General features: G+C 48.9%; 1 protein-coding gene across 3 annotated transcripts in view; it reads left to right on the top strand.

Moving 5' to 3' along the window:
• The window catches only part of Tmem154 (transmembrane protein 154), a 44,862-nt gene that overhangs the window by 13,147 nt on the left and 11,128 nt on the right, over window positions 1-20,587 (top strand). For all 3 annotated transcript variants that reach the window (XM_048424488.3, XM_048424484.3, XM_048424486.3), the window contains 5 exons: window positions 7,563-7,814; window positions 7,903-7,941; window positions 16,024-16,051; window positions 16,936-17,021; window positions 18,654-18,711. In XM_048424488.3, the coding sequence (XP_048280445.3) occupies window positions 7,563-7,814; window positions 7,903-7,941; window positions 16,024-16,051; window positions 16,936-17,021; window positions 18,654-18,711 (463 nt within the window). The remainder of the gene's footprint in view (window positions 1-7,562; window positions 7,815-7,902; window positions 7,942-16,023; window positions 16,052-16,935; window positions 17,022-18,653; window positions 18,712-20,587) is intronic.

The raw sequence follows: 20,587 nt of genomic DNA, 5'->3' as shown, positions 1-20,587 counted from the left end.
GCCTGGGAAATGACGGAAGGCTGAGGAAGAGAAGGGCCTTTCAGGGCTGGCCTCTGTCTTTTGTCTCATTGGCTTTTTGAGATAGGCTCTCTTGTACCCCACGCTGGTCTCCAGCTCCTTTTGTAGTCAAGGATGACTTTGAGCTCTCAGTTCTCCAGCCCCTGCCTTCTGAGTGCTGGGTTTACAGGCAGGCCGCAGCGTGTCCTGGTTTACTCAGTGCCGAGGCTAGATCCAGGGCTTCCTTCCTTCGCGCTGGGAAAGTGTCCTACCAAGCTTCATCTCCAGTGAGACTCTGTTTCTTTTCCTTGAATCAGATGCAATTGATTTCTCTTGGTTCAGGAATGTCTCTGTTTTATGTGAATTAGCCTCATCTTCCTTTTTCCTGCTTCCTCACCCAGTTGTGATTTCCAGAAACCAGATCCCAGTGGTTGCTGCGGTTTGCCTATGGGTTGTTTTTGTGCCAGGATACCACTGGCTGATTTACTTAAAAGTTAGCTTACCCTTTCTAAAAAATTGTGTTTGTTCGTTTATTCATTTATGATTAACATAGCCAGATTTAGAAAATAAAAATGCGAGAGAACCAATTACACGGATCTCAGACAGCAGAGCCAGAGCTTAGTGCACAGACTCGATTGGGGTCAAACTTGTGATTTTCCTGCCTCAGCTTCCTGAGTGCTAGGGTTGCAGACATGTGCCTCCGTGTCCAAGTAAGAATTTCTTATTCTGTTCTATGTAATGTTAATCTATTAAAGACTTGGCAAGTGTTATAGGCTAGAATGGCATTTCAGTGTATAAAAAGTGGCCAGGTAGCCCAAATTGCAGATTTGGGGAGGAGCTGTGTGGTCTTCACATGTGAATGGTCACCCCTGGGGCACAAGAGCCATGAACAGTCTTTTATCACAGGGGGCTTACAGCTTTGCATTAAGGGTTTGTGGCCCCATCTTTTCTTTTCTCAGTCCAAGTAGCTTTGGAAAGGAACCCACCCTCGGGCTCTGATCCTGTGACGAGGGCCACACCACATGGTCCCAGGAGGAAAACTTTAGATGGGAGGGTACCCAACCTGGTAGCCAGGAAACGGGTGACTGACAGTGCCACCCCAGACCCACCTGCCCGCCGTGGAACCCAGTGCCTCCCGTGTGCTTTCCCGCGGAGTAGCAGTCCCAGCCCCATGGGTCTATTTGACATTTCTGTCAGTCATTCGGTCTGTAAACAGCTGTTTATACCAGACTCCCAGGGGCCAGGAGAGCACCGAACAACCCAAGAGCAGACCATAGAGAAATTCATGGTGGGAATAATTCCAGGTGATAATAATTGTTTTTTCCCCTTTAAGATAGGGGCTTCTCTGGGTAGCACTGGCTGTTCCAAAACTCACTCTCTAGATGAGCCTGGCCTCGAACTCAGAGATCCTCCTGCCTCTGCCTCCTGAATGCTGGGATTAGAGGTGTACATCACCACCACCTGGCATGGATAATAATAACCTGGCGCTGCTTTGTGGGTAGAGAACTAGGAAAGGGCAGGGCATTGGGCACCATCTGAGGTCCCTGAGCAAAGCTGCCCAGTGGTGGTGTCCTGCTTGGCACTAGAACCTCTATGTATCACACACAGTCCACCCCTTTACCACCAGGCTGGTACCCAGGACATCTGGTATGGCCATTGGCCCAATTTTGTTTCTGGCCACCCTACCATCAGGTTGCACAAATACTGAACAATTAATTTTTTTTTAAAAGTGACCGCTAGAAAAACCTCAACCGCTTAATGGTGTATATATCTGTTCACTTCGTTCCTAAGGCTCCTTTCTGTATATGGTCAATAAGTCTGTCATCAGGAGTAATGGAAAATTAACACTCTGTCCACTTGCTTATGATTTAGCTCAGTAGGTCTCAGCCCAGCAAGCATATTTACCAGAGCAACTAGGAAGATTTTAAGAACTACAGTTGGGGCAAGGGCTGTCACTCGGCAGTTGAGTGTGTGTGCTGCAGAAGCAAGGCCCTCGGGTTGACTCCGAAACACACGCCCTGCTATCCAGGCTACATCTCTAGATAGCATCAAATAACCTGTTAAGCTGAGGGACAGTGACAGTTGGGGACAGCTGATCATTATAAACCACAGCACGGAATTATTCAGGCCACAACCTGCATTTCAGATTGCTGTCTTGGGAACTAACTGAAGCCTACTACATGGTAACACAGGGTGCACTACATGGTAGAGTGCTACATGGTAACACTGGGAGCACTACATTGGAACAGTGGGAACATTGCACGGTAATGCTGGGAGCACTACGTCCGAACAGTAGGAGCACTACATGGTAATGCTGGAAACACTGCATGGTAACACTGGGAACACTGCATGGTAATGCTGGGAACACTGCATGGGAATGCTAGGAGCACTACATGGGAATGCTGGGAGCACTACATCGGAACACCGTGAGAAGTACCCAGCAATCTATGCTTTATGAACCTTCCCATCTAGCTACAGCCACTATAGGCTCGAGCCACCATGCCATGCTGTCTGCAGACCTCTTTGGGAGGTGCAGGTTCTAAAGCCAAGCACATGCCTCTCAGACTTAATTAGCAAGGGCAGTGCTCTGTGCTTGCCATGTTTCTCCCCTAACATATCCTGGCCAGCGTCTCCCGGGGCTCAGCCTTCAATGAAGACCTTTAATCATTGTCCTTTGCTCATGGTTGGGTACTAGGCTCCCAGGACCCGAGTTTTGATTCTTGTCAAGTTTCCAGAACAAACAGTGGAACAAGAGCAAGTTGAGGTCGCCCAAGGGCGGGTTAGAAGTGAGAGACCTTAGAGGCTGTCTCAGCCTTGGCTGTGCCCTGGAGTCCCCTGAGCACCAAAGCCTTCGCCCCAGCATCTGATATAGATACCACAGGTAGGGGTGAGATCAGAGCATCAGGCTTTTAAGTGCCCCAGCGGGGGGAGATGTAGTGATATTTCATTTGTATTTTAATAACTAAAGCTTTTGTGAACTTCAGAGAGCAAAACAGCCAGCCACTGGCTCTTCCCTCTACCTCAAGTCAAAATGGCGATCCTGCCTCCAGGAATCTCAGAGTGAGGCTATGTCTGAGAGTGGTCGCCTTCTGTTTTATAATTCTCTCTGGTTCTGGGATTGAAGTTTCTATGACAAACTAGTGTGGCTACTGGGATTACAGGTGTGAGTCACCACTGCCTGGTTTGTAAGGCTGACCAGTGCAGCTGTTCTATTCTCTGAACTTCAGGCAACCACAGGAGGGATGTACAGCTGAGGCAGAACTGCCAGAGGTACCCTTAGATTTTAAAGTTTGTTGTTCGAAATAGAATCTCACGTAGCCAGGGATGACCTTGAATTTGTGATGCTCCTGCCTCTGCCTCCAAAGAGCTGGAACTGTAGACACACACAGCTTCTCCAGCTGAAGTTGCACCCAGGGCGTCATGCTCTGCCCCCTCAGTTTCCTGTTCCTTTTCCTTTTCTACTTGTAACACAAACTGGGCTTTTCCCTCTTTGCTCTTTGATCTATGCAGATGTCAGGGTGACGTGGGTGGGAGTCTTGCATTTAGTTTCTTTGAGCGTCCTCAAGTCACATAGATGGTCAGTTACTCCAGAGCAGGAGAAAGCATGGGGTGCTGGATGTACATTGTTCCGTTTCATTGTCCGTGTTCTAAGTACCTAAATCATGTGGCCACACCCTCTGCCCAGTCAACAAAGGCCAGAACAGGGGTCAGGCTGACAGCATCTCATGCCATCCCGAGTTAGGAAACATTCTCTTATCAGTGCTTTATTTCACAGGACCTCAGCAGTGTGGTATTCTGTCAGTTGGTATAAAATACACCCCCATTTCAAAACCAAGGGGGATTGGGGTGTAACTCAGTAAAGCAGTAGAGCATATGCTCACATGCACAAGCTCCCCAGCACGACAGAGCCAAACGGTCTTCATTCCCCAGCTCTCAGTACCAACTAGACAGCACAGCAGAACCGCAAAACCTAGATCTCGATTACACATTTGTTCCACTTTCAAAAACGAGAAGTTAACTGGCTTGCTCCATCAAGAAGCAAAGTCATTTCCACTCAGTGGCCATCCTCAACATGGTGACGAAGGCACAAGGCACACATACGGCTCAGTTGCTGGAGCTTCTAGATCTCATCTCATTTCGTCCCCCACTCATGAAGATTTCCCCCAGGGTTCTCGCCAGATGTCTGTGCTGTGAGCCCCAGATGTTTGTTGGCATGGATACAGTCAACGGACCTTCATAAGTGAGCCTGGCGATTTGGGGCTCAACAGTCAGATGAAGAAATGCAGCTTCACTCTCTCGTCAAGTGACGGCTCCTGCCCCCTTTCAGTGAGCGAAGACAGAGAAAGGATGAAATGGAAAGGCCCTGGGAGGTTTGTGACGGGGTCCACTTGAGGTGACCGCGACTAGGTCACCTCAGAAAGCTCTTGATAGACCCGCAGTCAGGTGGCAGGCACGGGTGATCTCCACAGGGCCTTCTGCACGGCACACGTTGCCTTCAGGATTTCTTCTGCCGTGTGCTTACTGACACCCCTCCTCCCCACACCCACTCAGTACTCACCGCACCCCCAGCTTCACCAGCTTTATCCCCATCACTCACGTCCTGAACGATATCCAGCGTTAGACTATAAATGAGGAAGTGACAGCAGACAAGGGGGACCCCTGAGGGGGGCAGCTAAAAGCAAACAAGGAAAGAAGATGGGTAGGGGACGAAGGCAGTCTCAACTGTGCCACCCTGGTGTGTGTGTACTCCAGGGCCCAGAAAGCACTTAGTGTTTGTACATCGCACTTACATTTCACGCCTGCCTTTGATGCTATGAGAAGGACAGGTGAGAAGGCCTTTTGTGGGTACTTTCAGGGAGCAGGTTCTAAAATGGAGAAAACTCTTTCCAGGTCCCTTGGCTATAAAATGGGATGATCCTGGTGAAAGGCTCTCTCTCTCTCTCTCTCTCTCTCTCTCTCTCTCTCTCTCTCTCTGTCTCTGTCTCCCTCCCTCTCCCCACTCCCCTTGGCCTCGAACTCACAGAGATCCGCCTATCTCTGTCTCCTGAGCACTGGGATTAAATGTGTGCACCACCACCACTGGGAAAGGCGTGGCTCTTAATAAATTCCCAGGAAGTGGGAGTGTAGTGACACACACCTGCAACCCCAATACTCTGGAAGCTGAGGCAAGGGGATCCTGAATTGGAGGCAGGTGTGGGCTACTTAGCAAGACCTTCTATAAATGAATGAATGAATATATAAATCAGAAAAAATAGCCTGAAAAAAGGTGATGGCGCCTATAGTGACAGGAGGGGTAGGCAGGAGGAAGGAAAACATAGCTCAGTGTAGAGCACACGCTTTGCACATGCATGCTGAGTGTGGGGCCCCATCTCCTAATACCTCACATGGGAGACTAGGGATCAATTCGGGAATTGGAAGGGGATCCACAAGCAGTTCATAACTGTAAGCAAACCGTTCTTTTTTTTGTAATGTGGATCAGGGAAGTCCCTGTCATGCAATTACAAAGAAAGACAAGCTATTGAATGGCTCTGCGCTGCCCACTGGTCATCCTGTGGAGGCGTGGCCTAGCCAGACTGCAGCTTAAGCCACTTGCCTCTCCCTGGGCATCACAGCTTTCTCCTTAGACACTCTCACTTACTGATGTGTCCTCCTCTGTTGGACCAGGATGAGTATGAGAGAGCCCCACACCACGACAGGACAAAGTCCCCCTGTCATGGAATATTAATTTAAGATGTGCTACATTTGTTTACACTGTGGAATATTTGTTTAATGATGCAAAGATGTGCTACATTCTTTTAGGTTGCATTTGTTTAACTCTGCGAAGCTGTGTTACTTTGCCTGCCTGAAACACCTGGTTGGTCTAACAAAGAGCTGAATGGCCAACAGCCAGGCGGGAGAGGAAGAGAGGATTAACAGCAGAGAAGGAGAAGATAAAGAGGGAGTGGGGAGAAAAAGAGATGAGATTGCCAGGGGCCAGCCACCCAGCCACCCAGCCACACAGCCAGACAGAGAGTAAGAAGGAAAAAAATAAACAGAAATAGAGAAGGTAAAAGCCCAGAGGGAAAAGGTAGATGGGATAATTTAAGAAAAGCTGACTAGAAACAAGCCAGGCTAAGGCTGGGCATTCCTAAGTAAGAATAAGTCTCCTTAATTTTATTTGGGAGCTGAGTGGTGTGCCCTTGAAGAGCAAAGAGTAAAAATAACAACTATAATAACAACCATATCTCTCCACCCACATCTTCAACACTAGGTCCAGGTAAGGTCCCTTCCCATTCTGTGAAGGGTCTTTAGATGGCACGCAAGGTCAGACAGGGTCATCTTTCTTAGGCCTTGAAGCAGGGAAAGCTCGACAGCAGCAAAAATTCTTCTTGTTGCTTTGACAAAAATAACTTCAGAAGAGGAGAGTTTATCTGGGGTCCCAGGTCGAGGATTCAGTCCATCAGGGCAGATGAGGCATCGTGACAGGAGAGGGAGGCAGCCTGTGATGTTGGGTGCACAGTCAGAACGGAGAGGGGTAGTCACCTTTTTACTCACCTGGACCCCAGCACAGTGAGGGTGGGCGTTCCCACCTCGATGAACCTCGTCTAGAAACTCACAGACCCATCCAGGGTTTGCCTTCCGCATGATTCCAGATCCTGTCACCTTGACAATCGATGCTAACTGTGACACCCCCACCCATGCATTTCCCCAAACAGCTATACACGGTGGGTTTTCTTACTCTCCAGGAGACTGCCTTGAGAGTCTTACTTCACAAATGAGATATACATCATGTCCTTATTTAAAATTCAGGAGGATATGTCAGACCCTCTCAAGGGCAGACTGGGTGCTGGGCAAAATGTAAAACACAGCACCAAAACCCAAGTCATCTCAACATCAAAGAATTCCTTTCGATGGATAAGTGCCCTTTATTAAAAAAAATTACTGCAGAATGCATTCCTATCTCTAGCTGTCTACTCTTTGTCTGTCTGTCCATCCATCCATCCATCCATCCATCCGTCCGTCCATCCATCTATCCATCCGTTCGTCTGTCCGTCCATCAATCTGTCCATCCATCCATTCATCTGTCCATCCATCCATCCTTTTGTGGTGCTAGAAACTGAACCCAGGCCTTACGTTGGGAAGGATGTACCCTTCTTACACCAAGTTATACCTCCAGGCCCATTTATTTACATCTAGATGTTTTCTTTATGGCATGTCCTATAAGCGTATGTTTGAATTTACTCAGAAACCGTATGACAATATCCTGATGCCCTATGGCTTGGGAAATAGTTCATGAAGTGACAAAGCCTCTAATGCCCTGTAAGTTTTGTCGAAGAACCTGGTTCAGGCTGAACCGCCTGCGTTTGTGGAAGGGTTACCTCCAGCGTTGACTCCATGTTCAGTACACTCCCAGCTTGAGCTTCATTGAGGTCTAACCAATACTCCATGTCGCACTGAACGGGAAAGCCAAGACCAGTGGATCACATTCACCACCGAACACATCTAGGATATAGTTAAAACTCACGGGAACCGTGACATGTCGGCCTGTCTCAGACCATGGCATTCTTGATCTTGTTTGTGTTCAGGCACCGAGGACGAGTTAGAGCACTCAGGATACAGCACCACAGAAGAAGAAACGACGAATGTAGAGACAACCAGCGCTTTGGCTCTGGTGAGCACAGAAGTGTTAACTGCAGATACGAATTCTACACACACCAATGAGTCCCCAGGCCTGCAGGAGTTCGTGCTAATGGTGGCGGTCCCACTGGCGGCGCTGGTCATTCTTTTATCTGTGGTTCTTCTTGTGGTCTACCTTAAAAGCAGGAGACACAAGCAAGGTAGGTAACTCCTGCATTTCCGTGTTGGGATGATGACTTTACACCTCAATGAGCTGCCAGAAACAACATGCTTTTTCCTTTTATGCAGAGCCTCCTAGCCAAGGATCTCAGAGTGTCTTCCAGACATGTGAGTATCCGCTTGGTGCCGGGGGTAAAGTATAACTGATGAGTGCTATATCCCACTGAAGCTTTCAGAAGTTAATAATGCCATCTTCTGTGTGTGTGTGTGTGTGTGTGTGTGTGTGTGTGTGTGTGTGTGTTTTAAAAAAAGTTTTCAGTCTACATTGAAATTGTAATATCCTGCTGTTATTGGAGCATGTTTGAGACCAGGGTCTTGGAGAACCTTGCCCATTAGAGCAATGTGACATTTCACTTTGTGGGAGGAAGGGGTCAGGCAGGCGAGGTGTGAGTCAGATTGGTGTTAAGGATAAAGGTTTGAAGAGTTCTTCACTCTCCCATGATGGGGGGTCTTCGGTCCACGCTTCTATGATAGATATCACTTGTCCCACCCCACACCTCAGTTTGACCTTGAGAAGGGCAGAGAGAAACATTCCTCTTGTTCCCACTGAAGCTGCCGTCCGTATGGAAATTGTTAACTGACTAAAGATGGCTGACTGGAACCGGGGTAGGAAACTCCCGGTCACAGGTGTGCCGTTGTTGTTTTTCAAGACAAGGTTTCTCTGTAGCTTTTGGAGCCTGTCCTGGAGCTAGCTCTTGTAGACCGGGTTGATCTTGAACTCACAGAGATCCCCCTGCCTCTGCCTCTGCCTCCCGAGTGCTGGGTTTAAAGGTGTGCGCCACCACTGCCTGGCCACAGGTGCGCTCTTAAAGTATAGTAAAGAATGAGCAGAAACTAGAATTCAGGGTGCTCTGGGTCCCGAACTAGTAAACTATGACTGGCTCCAGGTTTTGTTTTGTTTTGTTTTAAATTATATTTGTATGTGTTGTGTGTTTGTGTGTGTGTGTGCGCGCGCGCGCAAACATGCACACACCCTGGTGCATGTGTGAAAGTCGGAGGACAGCTTCTCTGTCTTCTCAGTTCTCTCCTTCCACCACGCGGGTCTTAGAGATCAAACCTGGTTCTCAAGCTTGGCAGGGGCATCTTTACCTGCTGAGCCAGCTGACTGACCCAGGCTTCAGTTTTTAAATTGAAGCTTTTAAAAGTCATTTCAAACTTCACTTCAGGGATAGTGAGATGCGTGGTCAGGCTTCCATGGAAAATCCATTCTGTGTCCTCCAGGCCTGCCAACAGGGCGCCTTGATTTCCTTGCTCTCTGTCTAGTTCCAGGACAGTCATTGAGCTCCGAGCAGGTGCTGTCTTAACTATGCACAGCCAACAGAGGAGGTAAATGGAGCTGGCGAGCAAGCGCTAACCTCTTCTCTCATAGAAGGAACTGGTAAAATAGAAGAGGAAGAGGAAATCTATTCTCTACCGCTTGATATTTTAGAGTAACCTAGCAACAGTGGTCTCGAGGGAACTCCTCCGTAATCTGTGGTTAAAGCAAGGCCCAGTGGAGCTGCCCAGACCACTCCCCACTGTTGCCTGGACCACGCCCAACCCCCGGCCCCCTTTGCCCAGGCCAGACTTGAGCACCTTCCTCAAAGTAGTTCTCCTGCATCAGTCTCTAAAGTAGCTTTGGGCTACAGGCATGTAACACCGCACCTGGCTCTCTCCTCTCCTCCTCTTCTAACCTCAGAGGAAGTAGGAGTTCCCTGTGAAACCTCAGTACCCAGGGGAGTCCAGGGCGTCTCACGGAAAGCTCTTGCTTAGCCTTTAGAGTCCTCATGCGAGGAGCAGCCCCGCCCTCCGTCTGGGTCCCAGCATCCTCAGAGCATCCCACATTCAGCCACTGTCCAAGCCTCTGCTGGTCCAGAGCCTGACCTGACATCAGGGAGGCCAGAGGCCTGGTGACTACAGAACTCCTTCTGTCTGGACTTTCTTCTTGTCCGCTTGGCAAACTGCCACCCCTTCCTTCAGCGCCCAGCTCTGAGGTTTCATGAAGTTTGAGCAATCCCTCCTTGGGCTGAGTCCATCGCCGCCCCCCTCCTGCTGTCTCTGCATCCACGCTCACACTCACCATTCACAGGGTTCACGAGAGCCTCCTAAGGGCACTCGTAGGTTGTTTCCTGTTTTGTTTTGGCCGGCCACATCAGACTCTGCTTGAAGGTCAAAAGGACCAAGAACTTGTCTTTACCCTCCTGTTTGCTGGGCACGGTGAGATGTCGTGACCTCTCATCGAGGTGAGAGGGACAATGAAACACACTGCTTTGCCTTAGCTCAATGGAGTCCTCCGACTCAGCTGTCGTGCCCGTCGGTGAATTCGACACCCTCATAGAGCTGTGAAATTAAATGAAGCTGTGTCTTTAAACATGCCTAGATTATTAAATGCTCACAATCTACACCTGTGTGGGTTTACACTGGAGTCTCAGAGGCGCAAAGAGGCCATCAAATCCCCCGGAGTTGGAATTACAGACTGTTGTGAGCCATCTTGTGGGTGTCGAACCCTGATCTTCTACAGGAGAGATAATTGCCCTTAACCACTGAGTCGTCCTTCCATCCCCTTCACTTACTATTATTATATGTTTGCCTAACGTGATCTTCAGTCTATAGTATGTTTGCTGCTTGATACGTGTTGAAGGTGTGATTGAATGAATGAATGCCAAGATCCGTTTTAAAGAAAGCTTCACACTTTCAGTTAAAAGCAAAATTGCAAGCCTGCATGGCGTGACAAGCCTGCCATCCCAGCATTTAGGAATGGAGGCAGGAAGAGGCCGAGTTTCAGGGTAGCCTGGACTACAAAACAAGACTCATCTCAACAACAAAGGCTGGATTTACACATTATCCCCACCACAGATTGGCGCGTTGTCTTAGTTTAAATATGCCCCGCTTTAAGAAAACACGACATAGAAAACTTAGAATTCTGAGGCAATAGTTTTCAAAGTCTTTTTCAACACGCATACGGATATGCGCGGGTGCATGTCCACGTATGTGCTGCTTCATGTGCATGCATGACCACATGTATGTGGAGGTCGGAGGGCAAGCTGGAGCGTCTGCTTCAGAAACACGGTGCCCTGCAGTGGCTATAGGGTTAACTGGGCGGCCAGCAGACCACCCCCACCCGGGATCTTCTCGTCCTCATCTCTCCAGGGCCAGGATTGCAAGCGTGGGCCCCTTTCCCAGAACTTTGCCGTGGTCCTGGGGATTGAACTCAAGTTCTCGTGTCTGTGAGACAGGTGCCTGACTGACTGAGCCGTCTCCTCTGCCCCAGAAAAGCTTTCGATAGAGGCCTTTCATTTCTTTTCTATACTAACCACTACTTTTATATAAATACAAATTCCCTTTTCTTAAACTAAAGGCTGACAGGTTAAATGCCTCTCATGAAGTCTACTCATTTGCACTTAGCACAATTTCAGTTCACAGGATATTTAAATAAACAAAATTCCATTTAAATACATGGGTTTTCAGGAAAAATAAAGCCATCGCTCTAAGTCCGACAGGCAGGCTTGCTTTGCGGAACAGGTGGACACCTATGCACAGGATAACCCCAGGAAGTAGAAATGTACATACCGTTTCCTTCCTGTGTGATGGAGCCTGGACCCTCCCTCCACATCCAGGGAGGACTTGATCCACATGGTTTACATAGCCCCTCCGTTGCCTGGAAATTAGTCTATTGGTGTGCGCTTGGAAGAAATGCAGGGCCTTGATTGCACTGGGTGTGCATTGCACCACTGAGGTACATCCCAGCCCCTAAATCACCTTCCTCAGTCTCAAACCCAGAAAAGGGGGAAACTGCATAGTGGGATAGCCTGTTTTCCTCTACCCTAGACCTTCAGTATCCCACTGTGTAGTGGGATAGCCTGTTTTCCTCTACCCCAGACCCCCAGTGTTACACTGTGTAGTGGGATAGCCTGCTCTCCTCTACCCTAGACCTTCAGTGTCACACTGTGTAGTGGGATAGCCTGCTCTCCTCTGTCCTAGACCTCCAGTGTTACATCTGAAGTTGCTATTTAATAACTGTAAAGTGGCGTGAATGCCTATGTATCACAGATGTAGCTAAACATTTGCATCCTTTTCCCAGCATCAGAATTTCCCGAATAATAATAAATTCACAAGGGGGTAGTTTGTTTGACAACAGTTTTCCAATTGATCCTGCTTTTCTTGATAGTCAATTAAAGCAGACACAGTTTTTATATTCTAACTCTTACTATAATATTAACTTTCAATCATATATGTCATACAGTAAATCTATCTATCTGTCTGTCTGTCTGTCTGTCTACCTATCCATCCATCCATCCTTCCAGGTCACTGAATGGCTATGGGGGGTGGGGTCTGAGAGGCCATAGTTGCTAGCAGAGCTCTAGGTGTTCCTAAGAGGACTGAGACACCACAGCTGGGAACCCAGCTGGTCTGCACCGGTTTCTGCTGGCTGAAATGACAGATGCAGGCCGGAGCTCTGCAGGAGATACTGCCACAGAGTCGGGCTGCAGGGCCAGAGCCAAGCTGCCCAAGTACAGTGCAGGGGAGACTGCAAGGGTCAAGGGTAGGGCAGGGTCTAGGATGGATAGATGGACAGCAATGCTAGTAGGGTCTATCTGGAGTTCTCTGCCTATTAACGCCATCTGTCTCTCTCCCTCTCTCCTCTCTCTCTTTCTCTTCTCTCTCTCAATTCTCTCTCTTTTCTCTCTCTCTCCTCTCTCTTTCTCTTCTCTCTCTTCTCTCTCTCTTCTCTCTTTCTCTCTCTCCTCTCTCTTTCTCTCTCTTTTCTCTCCTCTCTCTCTCACTCTCGCTCTCTCTCTCTCCTATCTCTCTCTCTTCTCTCTCTCTTCTCTCCTCTCTCTCTCCTCTCTCTCTCTTCTCTCCTCTCTCTCTCACTCTCGCTCTCTCTCTCCTATCTCTCTCTCTTCTCTCCTCTCTCTCTCCTCTCTCTCTTCTCTCTCTTTCTCTCTCTCCTCTCTCTCTCTCCTCTCTCCTCTCTCTCTCTTCTCTCTCCTCTCTCTCTTTCTCTCTCTCTCTCTTTCTCTCTCTCCTCTCTCTTTCTCTCTCTCTTTCTCTCTCTCTCCTCTCTCTCTTTCTCTCTCTTCTCTCTCTTTCTCTCTCCTCTCTCTCTTCTCTCTCTCACTTCTCTCTCATTCTCTCTCTCCTCTCTCTTTCTCTTTCTCCTCTCTCTCTTCTCTCTCTCTCTCCTCTCTCTCTTCTCTCTCTCTTCCTCTCTCTCCTCTCTCTCTCTCTTTCTCTCTCTCTCTTCTCTCCTCTCTCTCTCCTCTCTCTCTTTCTCTCTCTCCTCTTTCTCTCTTTTCTCTCTCTCTCTCTCCCTCTCTCTCTCCTCCTCTCTCTCTCTCTCTCTCTCTCTCTCTCTCTCTCTCTCTCACACACACACACACACACACACACACGGTGGTCAGCTGACAGTTGGGTCGGGTTGTTACCATCACGGTGCCCGCCATCCAGTCTTTGTAGCTCAGATGAGCGACTTCTACCATTTCTTCAGCCTAGTGTGTCAGGTGACTTCTGGGGCCCAGTGTTCCTGATGTGACTTAATGGACCCAAGGGCAGCTACAATCTCAGCCTGCTTTGATAAGTGTACACAGTGTTACCCTTTCTACCCTTAGTAACTTCTTTATCCCTGTGTGCCTTATGGGTAGTTCTGACAGGTGATGTCATTCCCAGGGCTACCCAGGCCACAGTCATTCTCCGCCTCGAAACACGGGCCAATTCTACTTGCGAAATGGAATCTCTGAGGGAAAGACAGCCCGGAAAAAAAATTCTCTCTCACCGAATTAGGGCAGGGCACGCCTTTCTCAGCATCGGACTGATGCGCTGGGTGTCTCTCAAAGAACCGCTGTGCGGCTTGGGCAAGAAGTCTTCACTTAGAACGGGCTGTGGCTACCTGATGCCTGGCTCTGCTCAGTGAGTCTCGGCCTCAGTCAGGAAATCGGGTGGCCAGAGCCCTCTGTGGCTCCTTCCCTCGGCCACTGCGCCAACAATCTCACTGCCCAGGGCCCAGAGATAAGAGGTGCTGGGAGGGTCTCATCAAGATACATGGTTGTGAAGGAGAAGAGTAAGGTGGGGGAGGCTATGACATGGCGGGACAGAAAGGGATGGAATGGAACCCAGTGGGGGCAGCTGCGTTGAATTGGTGGCTGTTAGTAAAGAGATGTAGGCCTTGTGGAGTGGAGCAGGCAGGATCAGATTGCTGAGGACAAGTAATTGGTCCCCCCCACACCCCCCGGTTTAATGCTCAGCTCCAGCACTCTCTCTCAGGTGTGTTTCTGTTGCCATGGCGGCTGGGGCAGAGGTAATGGCCCTGGTGCAGGGAAGATGAGGCCATGGAAGGCTTTTTGCTCTTTTAAAATACTGATTACAGAGCCTCTCATTTGGTGTATCTGGAGCACTTCGATAATGGATTTTTTAAAACTTTCCCATCATCTGCATGCAGGTCAGCTCATTCTCACCTCCAAGCCTGTGGGAGACCAAATGAGGGGAAGATTAGAGAAGGGCGCTGGGGTCATTTGCTCCCTGAGAAATTAGCAGGGAAGTTCGTATGCAGGGGAAGTGGGATTGTTCAGAAGTGCAGGGTGATGGGGCAGGGGGTTCTCTACAGGGTTCAGTCACCAAGCACTGCAGAAATACGTGTGTGTGTGTGTGGGGGGCTGCATGCTTATAATGCTGGTGCAAGCAGAGGCTTCAGACCCTATTCAGGGGTGGAAGGCAGGACCCACAGTGCCTTCAAGGCAAGCAGGGACGGCATGAATCCTGCATCTGTGCCAGCTCTCCTGGACTAGCCGTGCCCCTGAAGCTTGCCAACAGGCAGGATGTGGCAGCCTGAGCTGCCCTGAGCTCAGTTCCAGGTGCCCGCTGCTGTGTTTCCTTGCTGATAACTGTACTTCAGCAGGCTAGACACCAGGTGGCCTCTGATGCCAGGGGTCAGGAGCATCTGCCTCTCCGGGGACCTTGGCAAAGGTTTGCTTTCCAGAGCATCTGTCTTGCTCCCAGTGTGCCCACTTGTCATCCTTGATTCCCTTCCCGGGGGATGTTGGTCTCCCTGCCAAACTAAACAGAGTTTGCTTGGGCCAGGCTATGGTTCTTGCACCTGCTCATCCGGAGCCTTATCCGCGTTAGAGCTGTTTTGTCAAATTTCACCTGACTCTCACCCCAATCAGCAGCCATCAGAGGCAAGCTGGCTGGAAGTCCCGCTATTATAATAATGATAGGTCCAAGAGATCAGACGTGAATTTAACTCCATCATAGACAACTGAGATTGAAACCTATTCATCTGCCCAGTGGATATTTGCTAGGTGTTGTCTGGATACTGCGTTAGCAGGATGGGGGCTGGGGCATGTCACGGTGAACAAGGCAGAAAGATGCTCTCCTGGCCCTTTGGGAACTATCCTCTAGTGGGAAGGACAGACGAAACAGACTCAAACAGATGGTCCAACAGGTGAGAAACTGGCCAGTACTGTGAAGGAAGCAAGCAAAACGCAGAGCCAGGGACCTGTGGCACAGATGGACTTCCCTGAATAGAGGTGGGGATGACTGCCTGAGAGGTGGAGGGATCTAGATGTTCGAAGAGCAGGGTGAAGGGGACTTTTAAAGGCATCCCTTGATGGGGTCGCCCATGTGGCATAGGTTTAGAATGATGTGTCGTAAGGAAATGATCTGGAACGTTGTTTTGTTGAAGGCAGGTCAGGAATCAACCCCTGGTTTTGCTTGTTTGTTTGTTTGTTTGTTTTTAACACTTCCTTTCTTTCCTGACCATGCTTTTCTTCTTCGCATGGATACAAAAATAATAATGAAGGTGAGCACTCTCAGGGAGCACTCATCTCTAAAGAAGGCAGAGCCCAGGTTCTGTGGGGGATTGGGACCTGGTTTCACCACAGCAATCTGCACTGTGTGCCTTGGAGGCTAATGGCGGCTGCTTTAGAAATGTGACCCACGGACCTCAAGGTGCCTCAGTGGGTAAAGGCTTTGGATTTGATCCCTGAAACTCACGTGGTAGAAGAAGAGAACCTCCTACCTCAGACTGTCCCCTTGTCTTCGCTTAAATGCTATGGGTCCCCATGCACAGAATAAATACAGTAAAAGCAAGTTTTTTAAAAAGACAATTCACTCGCCACTATCTCCTTCCATCGTAAAGGAGACTCAGGGTTGTTGCTGTAATCCCTGCAGATGGTCAGCGCTGACGTGATTCCTATGTGTGTTCTCTTTCAGACGAGCCCATTGGCGAAAACCTGAAAGTGTGAGTGAGTCCTCCCCACCGGTCCTCGGTTCCCCTGCTGTGTGGACAATAGTCGGGGAGAAGAGAGGACAGAGCCGTTAACCATCTGGGTGGCTTCTCTTGTGGGCCAGTACCCCTGCACTCTGGCAGCACCCACAGTCACATGGGAGATGCGTCTTAGTCTCCAAACCTTGCCCAGTGGTCTTGGCTGTTGTCACTTGCCAGAAAGGAATTTTTGTCTGGGTGCTACCAGTGCCAGATTCATAGCAGTAAATATTCTGGTCCTGAGTGAACCCCAAAAGCATGGGGCGACGCCTCTCCTGCCCCTCCCATCGTCTTTCCTGGAGCAGGCACAACACCTGCAATGCATTCAGAGCTGCAGTCTTTCCTCCCTGGCTCCATCCGTCCCGACCAGAGCTTTTGCCCCTATTCATACCCTCGAAACCTGGGCCATGGGGCCAGGGCACTTCTGAGAGCGGCAGTTCCATTGCTCCTAGTTAGAGAGCCTGGACCTAGAAGGAGATCAGATAAAAGTAGCCGGACGACCGCTCTTGATCTGGGTCGTTGATCAAAATTCCAAGAAAAGAGAAGTGTCCCTAGGCAGCCTCTGAGCACCCTGGCAACCGTGGCTTTGGTCTCCAGGGAGCAGTTTCTCTTTGAGTTACCCCCGGCCTCTATGCCATCCGGTTTGGCCTGAATGACAGATGAGGGTTTCTTGCAGATTTTGCCTTTCTTGCTGTTAGTCTGATGCTTCTTTGATGAGGACAGACCTGGGGCCGGACTGGGGCATCACACACGGAATCAGGTTGTTTCTATCTAGGCAACGTTCTAGACTCTTCCCCCGATGAAATTCAGTCGGCGGGGCTTGTTCTTTTTTAAAACGTGCGTTTCTGCCCTCCGTCTAGCCCTATTTTTGAAGAGGACACACCCTCCGTGATGGAAATAGAGATGGAGGAGCTGGACAGGTGGATGAGCAGCATGAATAGAAATGGTATGTGGAGGCCGGAGTGTCTGTTTGCCCCTCTGGTGATGGAAGGTTAGCAGGCTGCCTCGGCTTCGGCAGCAGCTCAGGAATTCTGAAGCCACGCTCCATCGGGCACAGGTCTGAATGGTCCTGAAGTGTCCAGCTTAATCATCACCATTGCATCTGTGGTTAGCACTTGTTTCTAATTGTGTACAAGTGGAAATGGGACTTTTCGAAGGGAGATGGCGCAGTTATTTGTTTCTTTCTGAGTTTGTGCCTGTGTGTGCGTGTGTGTGTGATGTTCATGTGTGAATGTGTGTGTGATGTTTGTGTGTATGATGTTCATGTGTGTGTGTGGTGTATGTGTGGTGTGTGTGTGGTGTATGTGTGGTATGTGTGTGTGGTGTATGTGGTGTGTGTATGTGTGTGTATGTGTGTGGTGTATGTTTGGTGTAGTTGTGGTGTGTGTGAATGTGTGTGTATATGTGTGGTGTGTGTGGTATATGTGTGGTGTACTTGTGGTGTGTGTGTGTGTGTATGTGTGTATGTGGTGCGTGTGGTGTGTGTGTGTGGTTTGTGTGAAGAGGAAACTGCCCTCTAACACAGTCCATTCATATTCCTTTGAGAATTTTTCACTGAACCTGGAACTTGTTGCTTTTTGGTTAGACAGTCCAGACAGCAAGATGTCTCTGCCCATGTGTTCCCCCCACATACACACATGTGCATGAATACGCACACACACACACTGTGAGTGCACTTATGGGTATGTATAGCCACACCGAGGTTTTGGCATGGGTGCTGGGGATTTGAACTCAAGTACTCGATGCTTGTGCACTAAGGAGACATTTTTGCTCACTGGATGATCTCTTCAGTTCACTCATTTGTATGTTTTAAAATAGGTCTATCTAGTTAGCTACTACCTTATTTATGTGTATGTATGTATGTCAACATCTATGTGCAAGTAGGAGCATTTATGCACATGCATGATGCCCAGAAGAGGGTATTGTGTATTCAGTGAGAAACCCTACCTCAAAAAATAAGGTGAAGAGCCATAAGTGAGGGCACCCAGTGCCAAACTCTGGCCTCCACATGGGCATACATGGGTATGCATATGATACACCACGCCACTGTGTGCGTGCGTGTTGCATGTGTGTGTGCGTGTGTGCATGTGTGTGTGCGTGTGTGCATGTGTGTGTGCGTGTGTGTGTGCATGTACGTGTGAGTGTTAGAGAAGAAAGAAGCTCCCTGAGGGAAGGTGGCCACTCCCCACCTTCCTGATGCTCCTGCCGTAAAGTCGTTCTGCAGACACTTCAGGATCTGAGGCACAGCAGTCTTATTCCCGTATCTGGCTTCCAAGAGGCATGTTCTGACTTTCAGAACACAGTGGGCTTCAGGGGACCAACTAAGCAAGCCGTGATGGATTATGCCCTTTTCAACAGGGACACAGAACATCCCGGCTTCGTGTCTGTGTGACTGGGGCGCTTATCATTTCAAGAGTCTCGGCATCATTAATCTTTGAACCTCTAGAATTCTCTAGCGGGGCTGTTTCTTCACGAGTGGTCTCATAGAGGGTGTAGTCCAAGCCCGACGGTGTCAGTTTTGTGGACAGAAAAGGCAGTTCTGGTGACTAACAATGGCCTTGTTTTTCTGCCAACTTAGCTGACTATGAATGTTTACCTACTTTGAAGGAAGAAAAGGAGCCAAACCTCAGCCCAAGGTATGTCTACATCTGCTTTCTCTCAGGGGTCATGGAGGGTGGAAGTGGGCCACAACCACAGTATGGTGTTTTGTTCACCTTCCCTATGCCTGGCAATTTAATTTGTCAGTTTACATGGAGGGCTGTGCGGTCAGGAAGCGTGTTTTGGAAACTACAAAAGTGTCCCAGTAGCTCTTTGTCCTTAGATATAAATTGGTATTGATGTGTCCTTGATGTTTCAAAGAGACACTATTGAGCCGGTTTCCGTTTTAGCCCTAAAATTTGTTGTTTATAGCAAATTGAACTGTGAGGTTAATTGCCTTGGATGGATAGATGTTTGGTAAGGAAACAGGTGGAGAGAACAGGCCCAAAGAAGGTGGCTTTAAATAATCGTGATTAGGAGGAACATTTCAAAAAGCAAGCCAACAAACAAAGGACCCTAACCCACCCAGTCTGGATTACTTTCAGAGAGAAATTCAATGAAAATTAAAAATGTATTCAGTTCTGCCACTAGGTGGCTCTGCTTGATAGAAGATTTTAGTGCCTTGGGGCCAGGTGTAATTTATTAGCCCTGGATGGTATCATTTAAATGATACCATTTTTGTGAGGAGGGAAATTAGTGAGTTTGGGTGATTTGCAATTAGAGAGCTGTTTGCTCAGTAGGTGGAGAAAGCTAGAAGGGATTAAGGAGGGGGCATGCTTTTCAGAGCATGGCTATGGTTTGGGGGGGGTCACCACTTTATCTGCTGGGTGACAGGAAGACGGACAGACAGCAGAACCTAGCAGTCACAGTGACGGACAGAGCGCTTGGGTCAGAGCACAGAGTGAAGCTTGAGAGAGTGGTGAACGGCTGTGAATACACGAGTTATCAGTGTACTTGTCATAGATGCTTCCGGAATGCAGTCACCTGTGAGCAGGCCGTTCCCAAGGCCACAGTACTGCACGGAAAGATGTTAGGAGGGTTTCCTTTGGGGTCTTTGTCTCTCTGCAGCTATTCCCTAGAATCCCAGGGTGCTGCCTAGTAGTTCACCAGCCTGCATCCCTCTCCACAGTTCTATCCAGGCCAACCTCAACCCGAAGGCCACTCTGAGAGATCAAGTCCGTGTTACCTCTTGGGGTGTTTATATGTTGCAATTCATCTCTTGTTCAGAAGTACTCTCTCTCTCACTTAAATGAGATTCCAGATAGTAACAAGAGGGCCAAAGAAAGGAAAATAATGCCACTGTTGTACGACAAGGGACATCCCAGAGGAATATCTTTTCCACGTATCTTAACCTTCCCCTCCTAACGAGACGCTAAGTCAGTACCGATCACCCTCGAACTATTAACATTATCGTTGCCCCCTCAGTGTTGAGAAATGTCAGTAGTTGTATGCACCTGGATCTCACTCTTCGCGATCACTGCCGTCGCTGAAGAGACCTCCTCTTACAGGATTGGTTTTCTTTTTAAACCATAGAGAGGTTGGTCTTGAGATAAGCTGCCTGTAGGACAAAACAGCCCTTAACTGTTTGGAGAGTTGTTCTATGTGAACCGATCATTTTTCAAGTGAGTATCTGAAGTCCTCCATGGGTCTGGAACCGTCTGGCTTTGACTCGCAGGACACCGCCAGGGCTTCCCCCATTCCGTGTCTGGGAAGCCGGTCCTGGAGTTCTAGCAGGCCAATCTCAGCCCTTGACCACATCCCTTCTGGTGACTTCCACCGGCAGATGATATTGAAAGTGGAATGAGTTTACAGGAACTGTCAGTCATGCACAGCCCAGCTCAGCACCACCACCTCCCCACAGGGGACACACTGGTTACAATTGATACAACTGATACACTGATACAATTGATACATCAAGTAGCTGTTGGCATTGAGCCCTGAGACACCCTCCCCATCAGGTGACCTTAAAGCTTC

Source organism: Myodes glareolus, chromosome 20 (assembly GCF_982192425.1).
Source record: "Myodes glareolus chromosome 20, mMyoGla1.1, whole genome shotgun sequence".
NCBI lineage: Eukaryota > Metazoa > Chordata > Mammalia > Rodentia > Cricetidae > Myodes > Myodes glareolus.
This window is presented reverse-complemented; position numbering and strand designations above follow the sequence as displayed.